Genomic DNA, 13,971 nt, shown 5'->3' with positions numbered 1-13,971 from the left:
TGATCCTGATCACTATAAATGTTGCTTTCATAATTCAATATTTGCAATCATTCTCTAATTTACTTGCTCATTAATTTTCTGCCCCACGGAGTTTTCAATTGTCTCCATACAATCTATTCTCCACGCCTGGCTGATTGCAACGATCCTGATCCCTATAAATGTTGCTTTCATAATTCAATATTTGAAATCAATCTCTAATTTACTTGCTCATTAATTTTCTGCCCCACGGAGTTTTCAATTGTCTCCATGCAATCTATTCTCCACGCCTTGCTGATTGCAACGATCCTGATCCCTATAAATGTTGCTTTCATAATTCAATATTTGCAATCAATCTCTAATTTACTTGCTCATTAATTTTCTGCTCCACGGAGTTTTCAATTGTCTCCATGCAATCTATTCTCCACGCCTTGCTGATTGCAACGAGACACCGCCAGGGTTGCAGACTTGCAACAACCTTTATCCTTGATATTGCTTCATCGACGGCAAATAATTTCACAAATTGACTCCCACTATGTTGCCCTCTTTGCTGCATAAACAGATAACATACCTATTTTGTGAACGAAAAGAAGCAACTGCCCCTACATTGCTTAGGAATAAAAAACAAATCTTGGAAGTGTGTATAAATGCGCTGATCGTTAGGTACAACAGAAATATTTCCCAATAAAAAAATTAAACTACACATCACGTCCAAAAATTCTGCAACCCTTCTTCACAGTAACAACTTTTAAGCAAGATAGATATTTGTAAATATACTATTAACAATGATACCATGATAAAACCTTCAGATCATACTTTCCTTAGACGATGGGGAGAGTAAATTATTTTGCACATCGGCACTGAACTTCCACTGTGGTGGCCCTAAAGCTTTTAATCAGACAACTAAACAATGCGGAGCGTCCTACTGAAATGAAAGCCTATGTATGCAGCACACATGGACAATACACATGAGATGGCATATGCACTTCCAATGATGTAAGGTTCTTTTACTCCAGAAAGCTCAAAATGGTGATGTATAGGTGCCATGAGAAACAACCTAGAGCCAGAACCATTAATCCTTTTAGTTGCCTTGAAGTAAAACACCTGTCCACAAAATAAAGTTATAATTATATGTTATTGATCCAGCTAATATATGTTCAACGCATATCAAATAAATAGAAATTGCCATAGATATTACATATCTAGTCTTCACGTCCGAAAATACGAGCATAAAAAAGTAATAACAAGCAAGAAGTGATAAATCCAAGAAGCACGCATAAATACCAATATAAGCAAGCAGTGATATGTAATGAATAAAACCAAGAATTCAGTGCATGGTTTAGCGACTATAAAGAAGGCATATGGCTAGCCAAGCCTCTCGTGGTGCACCCTTAATGGTGAATGCCTTACAATCATCACCTTAGTTGGACTTCTACGATATTGACATGTGGACAATAGAAGGATTGACACAATCTATAGTATCTTATTTTGTAAAATTTGTAACTATGTATGTATATCCCGAAGGGTCCTCGCAATGTCAATTTCTTTCTTTCCTCCATCAAGATATTAAACCATAAGGACCTAATGTTGGTCTTAATATCAGATCCATCTTAACTTGAAATCTATCAAGCACTAAGAGGGATCAAATCATTAGGTGTAAAAGTTTTGATCCTTTAAGATGTATATAGGTGTAGAAGAGGGGTAATTGATATTTCCATGTAAATATCATATCTATTTATTTTGTAAATCCACTCTCTTTTACTTTTTCTTTCATATATAGAGATATTTTTATTTCTGTTTGCAGCTATATTTCGCTGACAGACAATATTACTATTATTTATTATAAGTATAATATTTTTTGGAATCTAAAATGTGAATGTTACTAATGTAACAAACATGACAACTTATCTATCATACTGAGCTGTAGATGCACCTCACTACCCTTGGTGCAGCAAGCAGTATTGATAGTCATAATAAAAATATCCTAAGGATATTGAGTCCTGTATCCCTTAACCCAATAGGTGCACACACAATGGAAATGAAATATTGGAGAGTACAAAACTCTCTTTTCAACATTGGTCACTAGAGATGAAAATATATTTGTCCCTCTACATAATAGGTGAACGCAATAGGAATAAAACACCAGAGAGTAAGTCCACAAGGTCTTGGATAGACAGTGATCGGGTGTGTTGTTAAGGCACTCATAGATGTCAAGGTACTGGTTCAATTCCCCGCCCTATTCGGGTGTTACTCTTGAACATGACCATGATGTAACCTCACCAATGCCGAACTTATGATTAAAAAAAAAAAAAAACTGGAGAGTACATCACTGTTTTTACAATGTCTTTGTATTTTAAAATGAAAATAAATTTTCACTCTTTGTAGATCTAACCTAAATAGACTATCCTATCGTAAAAAAGCTTTTGATAACTTCTTACTAATAAGAGATAGCAGAAAAATTATTTAACCAAAAAATAAAAAATTTCATGCACTGAAACAAGAAATAACCCAGAAAATTTAGTCAAACACAGAACACCAGATTTACATGGAAAACCCCATTTTAGGCAAAACCCATGGATGTTCATATACTTGGAGCCATAATACCACTAATATCTTGACCGAGTCAAGTTTACTTGAACAACCCTAACAATCCCCCCCTTAAACTTGACTCTGGGAGATTGACTTGGTCCCATTCATTTTTATCGCAATCCATATAAAAAAGTTTCCATCTACTGGATTACATGGGTATCTAGTTGTTGTATCTGTTAGTTATCTAAGATACCTTTTTCGCGTACATGGTTCAACAACCATCTCACCTGAGATCTCACATTCCTCCCCTCAAGCTAGGATACCAATACACTTGCCACCCTGGTACCTCTCCAAGTGGTCCATTCCACAGCTTGATAACTCCATGTGCCATTTGCACTGCATGTATGCCTGAGCAAGCTCTTAAGGCCTTACAACTATGCGTGCTCCCGCACAACATATCTGCCTCATCATTGAGTCTTACAACTTTCTAGGGGAATACATCTTCCTATCACAACTTTCACAACTTGGACCAAAACTCTTAGGGTGTTCACACATCACACACTGGCTCCTTCATTGAATCCATCTCTGTTCATCTCCATTCTTTTCATCCATCCTACCACTCTCTCGGCTTCTTCGATCCAAACTTTGACTTGCCTTTTCTTGCTTAGATAACTAAGGCATTGCTCTATTCTGCAACCTCCTATCAACGCATAATACTTAGCACTTTCCTGCGCCCGGGTCCAACACTCCAATCCTCACTGTCCACGTAGTCTTCACATTCTAGGCCTAAAGCTTCAACCCACACTGACCTCGGCTCACTTCTACACTTATTGCATGTTCGCTTATCTCAAACTTTGTTCTTTGAATTCCCTGACAATTTTCTTTGACCGCGTCACACTTCTGCTCACTCTCAGCGATCACTTTCTGCTTGCCCTTCTACACAAAATCTCACCATTGCTCCACAATTGTTGCGTATTGTGCCTCCATGCCAAGCAACCAATCTCCAACGCCTTCTTTTACTTCGTTGGCTCTCTTGGCCATTTCTCAGAGTCATCAATCTTTGCCTTTTTTCATGAACGAAACCAAAACCGCTAATTTTGGGCGTCTCAGCTTGCATGCTCCCAATTCTTCTCTCATAGCTTCATACTTCAGCTGCACCATTGTGGGTGCTTACCAGTCAACATTTCTATGGGTCCCAACTGTGGTTTGTCACAGAGTTCGCTAATACCTTTGTTGTCGCCTCCTGTTGTAGCTGCAGACTTCGCAACCTGCCATCTCTTTGGCTATTTTTCTCACTTGCTTTTTGCCCTGGGCTCAATCCACTAGTCTCTCCTCAGTGATCAAAAACATGGATGTCAACTTCATCGGCCTTGTCGTTTCTCAACAGAAGACCAGATTTTACTCCAATAACACCAAACTACTACACAAGTTCTTGGCAACTACATATTCAGTTTACGCCCTAGATCTCCATCAGCGGAGAGACCACAGTCATCACGCTCTCCGCTTCTTTCTTCGCCTCTTGAGTCATGAAAACCCCTGCGGTCGTTCCTCACAAATTCAAGGGAAAACAATGTAGATTATCATCACATTACACCAGATTGACTTCTTCCAGAGACCACTCCCTAGACCATCACATTACTTATCACATGGGTGTTGTTGTTACTTTGGGCTTTGATATTTATGGACTTGGCTTTGATACCAGATGTTCGAATCACAGAGCACCAAGAGGGATTGTGGTGTCTAAAGGCACTGTTGATTGTTCTTAGTGGCCACCGAGACCATTTACCTTTGATCTTTCCAGCCTTTGAATAGGCTTCACCAGAGATGAATACCATGGGAAAAAACCATGGATGTTCATATACCTGGAGCCATAATACCACCAATATCTTGACCGATTCAAGTTTACTCAAACAACCCTAAAACTTCTCATATTTTGTTGCATGAGGTGCACTAAAAATAATCTAGTGCTGAAGATAGACTTGTACGAAAAATAGACCATTGTATCTATTATAGTAAGTTGGAAAGTATTGAAGTAATATGTACGAGTGGACATCAATTTCCTATAAATAGGCCTTCTCTTTTCGAGGTTTATAAATATTAAAACTTCGAAAAGCTTCTTTCTCACTCTTGTATGTCATCGTTAATATGTAAATGGACACTCACTGTTCCTCCTGAATTGGCTTATAATATCAACAGCTCCTCTCCTTCCCTAGGTTTCAATTATCTCTTTGATCCCGGTCTTGATCCTTGAAGCAAATATTTTGTTATCTGAGTTGTTCAACAAGTATCAAATCATTTATCCAGGAATGTTTGTTCACTCTATTCTCCTTTGATCTGATGTCATTATGGCTGGTGTTTTGGTTTTAAAATCAGTGTTAACCACATGCATTCATGGGCTTATCTGAGCCCTGTTTCGTTTCTGAAAGTTATTATTCTCCCCTGAAAACTTATCTTGTGAAAGGCTGCCTGGCTTCGTATTGCTAAGAGTCATTATTAGCTATTAAAGTATTAGTACAAATTCTGCTTCAACCTTACACGAAATACTCTGAAGCTTGGTGCTGTATTCTCCTTTGATCTGGCAGCATTATGACTGGTGTTTTTATTCTTAAATCAATTTTAGCCACAAGCGTTCATGGTCTTATCTAAACCTTGTTTGGTTTCTGAAAATTATCCCTCCCATGAAAACTTATCTTGTGAAAGGCTTCGTGGCTTCATATTGTTAGGAGTCATTATTAGCTATTAAAGTGCTTGTATGAATTCTGCTTCAACCTTATATGAAATACTGTCAGGCTTGGTGCACATACCTCTAAAACTAGTTCTTATTCTGTTGCTTTATTCAATGTGCCTGCAACTACAATTCTCTCATGCAATTAGTTCTACTTTATTAATCTTTAACAGCTTTTTCTGTGCAGCCATTTTGATTGATGCCTTGCCCATTTTATGCTGTGCCAAACTAAAAACAGAGGTCGATTTGTGCATCCTTGAACTAAGGAAATAGATTTTTAGCTCAATATGAAGTTGAAACCTTAATAGAATGACCATTACAATGAAGAGAATTGGAAAAATTATCTGCAGATAAAGAGAAACCAGTTTGCAACCAATTACAGATTTCTCTGACCAACTGAACACTGTACAATTATGAACAGCTATTCTACCTTTAGAGATACAATTGCCTCTGCCTATTGTTTACAAAGATCACCATTTTGTTAAATTTCCTAATACCAGCCCAGATTTTATTTCTCACGGCAATTACTTATTCCCAACAATTTATTTAATTAACCAAATAAATTCTGAATTACAGAAAAATCATTGGTATTTTAACCTGTAGAAATATATGCAGAGAAAAATAAAAATTAGGAGATCAATCACACAATGCAATAGATAAATACCCACAACAATTCTCCATCATTCATTATTTTGGAAAATCAGGGTTTTCGACCCACCAAGAATTACAAAGAAATATACATTTACCAGAACCTGTAACTTGGCCCCCATTGGATGAATTTGGTCCAAGGAAATCGACCTACATGAAATCAGCCTTTGAAGGAACTCGGCCTAGAGAATTTCGGCCCAATAATTTACCAGCAAATCAGCCCTATGCCTTCCCTTCGAGCTCCCAGTGCACCTTAGGAAATTTGGCCCTGGCAAATCGGCTTCTCTAATCAAATCGACCTCCCTCTCTCTTGAGCAACTCGGCCCTACAATCTCCAACAATTCAGCCTCCTGGATATGCCCTTGAATCCTCCTATAGTCTTCATCATTTGCACTTCATAATACTGAGCCACTCACACTAGAGAAAATCGCTTTTTCTTGTTGTGTCTCCTCTCTTGTGTCTTCACCTCTTCCTTAGGCTTTTTTTATAATCTTCATTAAGCCTAGATCGCTAACCTTAATCTTCCTTCTAGAAGATCTTGGAGATCAATGATTGAGATCATTTCTAAGTCACTTAAATAATTGAATTATTTATCCTTAGAAATAGACTTAATAATCCACAATAATTAATTGACTTCAATTATTGTACTTTTCCTAAGTCAAACTTAGGAAAGAAGACATAAATCACTTACTCCACCAAGCAAGCACCTAAAGAGGCAATAAATCATCTTCCACATGCTAAGACACCAAGCCTATGCAGAATACTTTCAAAGCTACTATAAGCTTCAACACTCCCTCCTAACAAGGGATTCTCCACCACCCCCAACCTCTCTCACTACTTACAAACTTCCCTTTCACTAGAGGCTTAATGAGAATATCTGCCACTTGCACCTCTGTGAAAATGTATTGCAATCTCACAGAACCTCTCTGGTCCCATCTTTGATGAAGTGGTATATGATTTTGATATACTTGGCCTTGTCATGAAACACAAGATTTTTAGAGATCTTAATACAACTCTAATTATCACAACGAATCACCGTTGGCCCCATCTCTAGGTCAAATAGTCCTGCAAGAATATTGTGAAGCCACACTACCTCACAACTCACCACGCTCACAGCCATGTACTCTGCCTTAGTGTGCCATTGACTACTGCTTCCTACTATACCATGAGATCATGGTTGATCCCAAGCTGAAACAACATCTAGACATGGATTTTCTATCCACAACACTCCCAACCCAATCAGAATCTATGTACCCCTGCAGCTCCACTCCACCAACTTTGACATATCTCAGTCCAAAGTTCATTGTACCTTGCAGACACCTCAGCATATGCTTCAGTTCCACCCAATGAACCTCCCTCAGCTCCATGAACTGGCTGAGTGTGTTCATAGCAAAACAAATATCCAAACTAGAGTTGACCAAATACATCAAGGAACCTATCAGCTGCCTATACAGTGTGGGATTCACCAACTTGCCTTTAAAAGCACTCAGCGTCTTCAAGTTAGTGATCATCAGCACAGACATGGGCATGCAATCCTCCATCCTGAAGATCTCAGCTGCATACTTTCCCTACCCAAGGAAAATCTCTCTTGGTTGTTGCCACAACTCCAATCCCAAAAAGTAGTCCATCAAGTCGATGTCCTTCATCTCAAACTTTGAAGCAAGATCCTCCTTGCACATCCCTATGAGCTTCTCCAATCCTATCAAGAAGAGATTGTCCACATAAAGTACCAAGATGAGCAACTCACCCTCAACAAGTACATAGTACAAGGGTGCCTCGCTCTTGGTGAAGCTCAAGCCAAGAAGATATCCATCAATCCTGGCATACCATGCACATAGAGCCTACTTCAGCCCATAAAGAGCCTTCTTCAACCTACATACATGAGACTCTCTCCCATGCACCTCAAAGCCCCAAAGCTTGCTCAATATACACCTCCTTCTCAATTACCCTGTTGAGGAAAGCAATCTTCACATCCATTTGATGTATCCTCCACCCCATCTCCAAAGCAATGGACATAACTGCTCTAATGGATGCATATCTAGCGACATGTGCGAATGTCTCGTAATCTACTCCCTTTTGCTAGGAGAGCACTCTCTCCATGAACCTCGCTTTGTACTTCTTAACAATACCATCAACTGCATGTTTGATCTTGTAGATCCATCAACAAGTGACCACTAATTTTCCCTTCGATTTCAACACTATATATCTCGTATATCATTCCTCATGATGTAGCTATACTCCTCCACCATGGCATCCCTCCAGACCTGCTCATCTGCGACCTCCTCAAAAGTGGAAGGCTTGACCTCATTGATGTTGCTCAACAAGGCCAAATAACTAGAAAATCTTGTTGGTGGTCTGCTCTTCCTGAAGTGCTACTAGGAGACTTTGCATGCTCCTCAGTGTCCCTCAAGGTCTGCTCGGCCCATCTCGGCCTCCTCCTGGTAGAGCTTGAAGGAACATCCTGCTCCTCCTCTAGTTCTATAGGTTGTGTCCCTGCTGTTAGTGTTGTTGGTCCCTGCTCAAACTTAGGATCCTCTTGCTCCCAATCCTCTACCCCTATTGGCTCTCTCTCATGAAACCTCCTAAAGGACTTTCCCTCAACAAATTTGACATCTTGACTGACTATCCTTTTCCTTTCTCCTAGAATGTAGACTCAATAGCTAAGTTGCATGATACGGGAAAACGGGTACGAGTTTCCGAAACAGGTACGAGTATGAAACATGACACCCCCAAATTTTGGAAATGGGGAAACGTGATATGTGTGTGTGTGTGTGTTAGGACATTTAGGAAATGTTATGTGCAATCATAAAGCAAACATAATAAATTATTACATTATGATTAGATTGTCCAATGTCAATGCATAAACTATAAGTCTATCAATTATACATGTCACATGATGATGAAACATGCTAACATCACATTTACTCATGAATTATCACATAATGAAAGCAACAATATCCAAAAACAACCTTGATAAATGAGGTTTATTATAAATATATATCCAAAATCAGCCTTTATTATATATATGAGGTTGCAAGTACTATAAAGACTAAAGACTAATAGTCTTCAATCTTCAACCTCATCATCATAATTCTCATAAAAAATAGAAGAAGAAGCATGCTCAACAGTGGATGGTGGAGCTAAAGAAGATGATTGGCCAATTCCACTTCTAGGCTCCTGGTCCTCTTTTCTCCTTTCTAAAATCACCCCTTTCCAAGTGAAATGACATGCTCAATTTGTGTGATGAGGGAATGAGGCAAGAGTCTTTTTATAACTTGTGAGAGACGTCTAGAAACATCCACACGATATTTTAATAGCCAAATAAAAAAATAAAAACGAAAAAAGAAAAAGAAATGAAAAACAAAGGTTACTTTGCAGGAAATGTGGTCGTATGGCCTTGAAGCGTGTTTCAGGCCATACTAGGCCACATTTTAGCCTCGTGAAAATTGCTAGTATGACCTGAAAAGCATTTCAACAATAGTACCATAGGCGTTTCAGCGTTTTAGATTTGTTTTTTGGTGGAAACAACCTCCTGCCCAGTGTTTCCTGCAACATAGCTCAGTAGACCTTTGAGACATCACAGTAGCCCACAAATACACCCCTTTCTAACAAGGGATCTAGCTTAGTCCTCTTTTTCGTGGGAATGTGAACATATACCGGACTACCAAAGATGCACAAATGGCTCACATTTGGTTTCACTCCTATAAACATCTCCTCGGGAGTCACGTCCTCCAATATCCTCTGAGGACTCTAGCTTTACGCATAAAAAATTGTATTGTAGGCTTCTACTGTTGAAGTTTCTAAGTCTACCAGTTAGAAACCCCCCATGCACTTTACTGATTTATTCCTACCTACTTGTTCTATTACTTAACAACTTATTTACAATGTAAACACTGAAAATAAACACAAGTGCATGCTCAACTTATTACAGATCATCAACTGAAGGAAACAGAAACAAGCACACAAAATGACAACGTTATTTTTGGACCAATGTCCCCGGAAAAACCCAATGCGGGAAAACTAGTGTAGCTACCTGAGGGTTTTCTTATTAAGCAATTTCAGAGTACAATCTGTTTGCCAAATCTGGCTTACCCAACAGAGAATACCCTTGGCAGTAGTACCTCTTAGTCTGAGACAAATGTCCCAGCTGAAACCCCAGATAAACCTTCCGGCAGCTCCTCAGCTCCAATCTGCCCCAGAAACCCTAGCGTCAACCTCTCTCTGGACTGCATCAGCCTCTCTCTACCTAGCGTTGGCCCTGCGTCACACTAAATGGGTCTGCGTCAGCAACGCTGGCCTCTCTGAAGCACTGCGCAGCTCTTGGCTGCCTCTGCGTGGCCCTGCGTGAGCCCTGGCTGCTACTGCGTCACTCTCTCTGGCTCCTGCGTTGATCTCCCGACACTATCTCTGCCTCTCTATCTCTCTATACTCACTGCCCCTCAACTGCAACTCCGATCACTAATTCTATCTCTCTTAGCAAACCCCGCTCTAGAGAATAGAATGACTGATCATCTGGTGTAATCTCCAAGTGATCCTCAAGCCCCCTCTTATACTTTTCTCGTTGACATATCAACGACCGAGATTAAGCCCCTAATCCATGGTTAAGATTAGATCTGGCTTGATCCATGACTTTTGGACCATTCTAACACAGTTTTATATTAATTCACATTAATATTTTAATTTTCCTAAGTTTAGACTTAGGGACTCCATTAAAAATATTAATTATTTTAATATCTCCCAAACTTTTTAGAATCTGCCCAAACCTTTTCTGGGTATTGGAGATCTCATGTGCCCCAACCTCTCCACCAAATTTCATGGTTAGAGCACATCTGATGCTACCCCAAATAAACACTCCCTCTTAGCGAGGAGTGTGCTCTAGTAATACTCCTCACTGAGTATCACCCTGATCATCCAATATCGGTCCCTGTGTTGATGCTAGGCCTACTACCCATCATCCTTTGCACTGCTGCATCCTGTACTGCTACCTATGGCTCTACTACTGCCACTACTACATTCTTACTGCAACTCCCTCTGCATCCGTGCTGCTGCCCATGGCTCTGCCACCGCCACTGCTGCATCTGCACTGCATCTCCTCTCATTGTGCTGCATCATGCTGCCCACTGTTGCATTGCAACTCAGTTACTGAGAAGTACGTAACTGATCTCCCAACTCTGACCTCTCTGTTGGGCTAGAGACCCTCCTGATGCTGAAGCTCCCTCTGCTGCTGACAAGTGCTCTCTCTCTGACCTCTGCGCTACTGTAACAACTCCCTGCATCTCGCACTCTTGCACACCTCTCTGTGCCATCCTGCACTGGTGCAACACTCTTGTGCCTCTCGCACTGCTGCAGTTTGCTAGCCTCGCGTTGTCCTGGGAATTCTGCATTGTAGCTCTCTCTGTCGCTTCATTCGCATCCGTCTCTACCCACATCTGCCAGTCCTAATACTCCTCTTTGGGGCTCCTGTAGCAAGGTTTAATCCAAGAATTTGGGTACCTCGAGGATCCTGCCCCTCATCGCCTGTAGTTCGTCTGACTACAGCTCGATGTCTCCCCACTTCCGCTCAAGTGGTGCATGTGCACTCATGGCATAGTGATCGTCTGTCTCCACTTCCTTCTCTGCCCTTGCTGGCGTTGCCTTAGTCTTGGAAGACTCTCCCTTACTCTTCTTCCTTGGACATTGGGTCGCATAATGACCCAGCTCCCCACAGTGGAAGCACTTGATCTTGGAGAGATCCTTCTTCTTCTGCTTTTCTTGCTTTCCCTCAAATGCTAGGGCAACATCTTCCTCCTCTTCCTTTTTGACTCTGATCCCCTTACTGTTGCTTCCCGCCTTTGTCTATCGTCTGATCTCTTCTTGGCGAAGAGCTGCCCACATCTCATCCCAAGGTGGAAGTGTCCCTCTGCCCAGTATACTCTGGACAAATACCTCCCAGTCTTCTGAGACTGCATTCAGGGCTGTCCTCACCATCAATTCCTGATCCGACGTGGCTCCTATGGAAGTCAACTGATCTCGGATCTCATTCAGTCCTCTGAGGAAGGTGTCAATCGGTTCTCCCTTCTTCATCTGATATGACCTCATCTGATTTTCTAGTAACATCCTTCTCTGCACAGAAGTATGCTGGTACAATTTCTTTAGGGCCTCCCACATCTCATTTGTCATTTCCTTCTCGGCAATGTGTGGTACTACATGGTCCTTGACCCCATCAAGGATGATGCTCTTGGCCCTCGCCATTGCCTCCTCGTACTTGTCATTCTCAGCTGGGTTGACTGGGATAGCTATCGTCCTCAAGGCGAAGTGCTTGACACGATTTCTGTCAAGTACGGATAAGATTCTGGCCTTCCAAACTGCGAAGTTTGATGCTCTGTCCAATCTGTCCTGGTCTCTTACTCCGTGTAGTGCCATGATGCTCTTCTACTTCCCTTCTAGAAGTTCTCGATGTGACTCTCTCTAAGTCTCGATTTCCCTCCTGGCAATCCTTCTGCCGATGTCGAGATGCCCCCTACTCTGATCGTCTGTGCAACCGCACCATTGATCTGGATTTCTTGGCTAGAAATCCTCAGTAGCAACTCCCTCCTCCTTGGCCTAGGCCCGTCAGGTACTGTTTTGACTACAGTGCCTCACCAGCTCCACTCTACAACTTTCCCACAGCCTCCTAAACCCCAGCAACCTAGAGGTGAGAGTTCCTAGGCTCTGCGCAATCCCAACACCAGCAACTTAGCCTGCTCAGCCAACTGCGTCACAACCCTTTGCGTGGCTCTGTGTGAGCCTCCCTTTGCCTCCCTTGGCCTCTACGCTGCCTCTTCCTGGCTCACCCTTAATGATGCAAGCACTGCGTCACCCTTCCCTTGTTGCTGCTCTGCAAGGAACAACTTCTGTCACTCGGGACAGCTATTTTCTGCTGCTATTGTCCGTTCAGCTGATGTCCTCAGGTCTCTTGTGGTCTGTAACCACCCTCTAATACCATGTTGAAATTTCTAAGTCTACCAGTTAGAAACCCTCCATGCACTTTACTGATTTATTCCTACCTACTTGTTCTGTTACTTAACAAGTTATTTACAATGTAAATACTGAAAATAAACACTAGCGCATGCTAAACATATTACAGATCATCAATTGAAGGAAACAGAAACAAGCACACAAAATGACACCATTATGTTTGGACCAATGTCCCCGAAAAAACCCAATGCGGGAAAACTGGTGCAGCTACCTGAGGGTTTCTTATTAAGCAATTTCAGAGTGCAATCAAGGTGCCAAATCCAACTTACCCAACAGAGAATGCCCTTGGCAATAGTACCTCTTAGTCTGAGACAAATGTCCTGGCTGAAACCCTGGATAAACCCTTCGGCAGCTCCTCAGCTCCAATCTGCCCCAGAAACCCCAGCGTCAGCCTCTCTCTGCCCAGCACTGGCCCTACGTCACCCTGAATGGGTCTGCGTCAGCAATGCTGACCTCTCTGAAGCACTGCACAACTCTTGGCTACCTCTACGTTGCCCTGCGTGAGCCCTAGCTGCTACTGTGTCACTCTCTCTGGCTCCTGCAATGATCTCCCGGCACTATCTCTGCCTCTCTGTATCTCTGTACTCACTGCACCTCAGCCACTGTTTTCAAAACTGGCCAGCTCAAAACCGACTCAGCCGAGTTGGTCCAAGCCAGGCCAAAAAAATATGACTCGGCCTTGGATTCGGTTCGGCCGGCCGGTTAATATTGAGCCCGCATTAACCCGACCGGGTTAGAAAAAGCGGCCCAACAACCCGTCAAACAACGAATTTTTTTTTTAATGTTCTTTTAGGGGACTCCAAACCGGTTCTTATTTTGCCTATGTTGTCTTTGGGGTCCATTCCCCTCTCCTAAACCCTATTTAATCCACCCAACCCCTCTCATTTTCTCACAGCCATCTCATGCATTTGAGTGAGAATTTCAGTGAGAGTTTGTGAGGAGTTGTTGGGTTTGTTTGTTTCTTGAATCTTGGGCAATCATTGTAGCTGGAGTGAGGAGCTTCTTGGGCAGCCATTTGGAGCAACATTTTCCATTGAGGAGTTGGTTTCTTGGAGGAAGCTTGAGGAGGCAGTTTGTGCCTAGAGGTATTTTTTTCA

General features: G+C 41.7%; 1 protein-coding gene across 3 annotated transcripts in view; it reads right to left on the bottom strand.

The window, feature by feature from the left end:
* Positions 1-256: 256 nt before the first annotated feature.
* TRANS11 (translocase 11) overlaps positions 257-13,971 on the bottom strand; it is a 361,659-nt gene continuing 347,944 nt past the window's right edge. For 2 of the 3 annotated variants that reach the window (XM_089428952.1, XM_089428954.1), the window contains one exon: positions 597-1,080. In XM_089428952.1, coding sequence (XP_089285078.1) covers positions 880-1,080 — 201 coding nt within the window. In that variant the 3' untranslated portion in view covers positions 597-879. Of the gene's footprint in view, positions 527-596; positions 1,081-13,971 lie in introns of those variants that run through there. The other variant, XM_089428953.1, reaches the window with a different exon arrangement.

The sequence above is a fragment of the Pinus tabuliformis genome, chromosome 4_2, assembly GCF_031772625.1.
Source record: "Pinus tabuliformis cultivar Carrire ecotype Pingquan chromosome 4_2, CPIR1, whole genome shotgun sequence".
Taxonomy (NCBI): domain Eukaryota; kingdom Viridiplantae; phylum Streptophyta; class Pinopsida; order Pinales; family Pinaceae; genus Pinus; species Pinus tabuliformis.
Note: the sequence above shows the minus strand (reverse complement) of the source record. Positions and strands in the feature narration are given on the sequence as shown.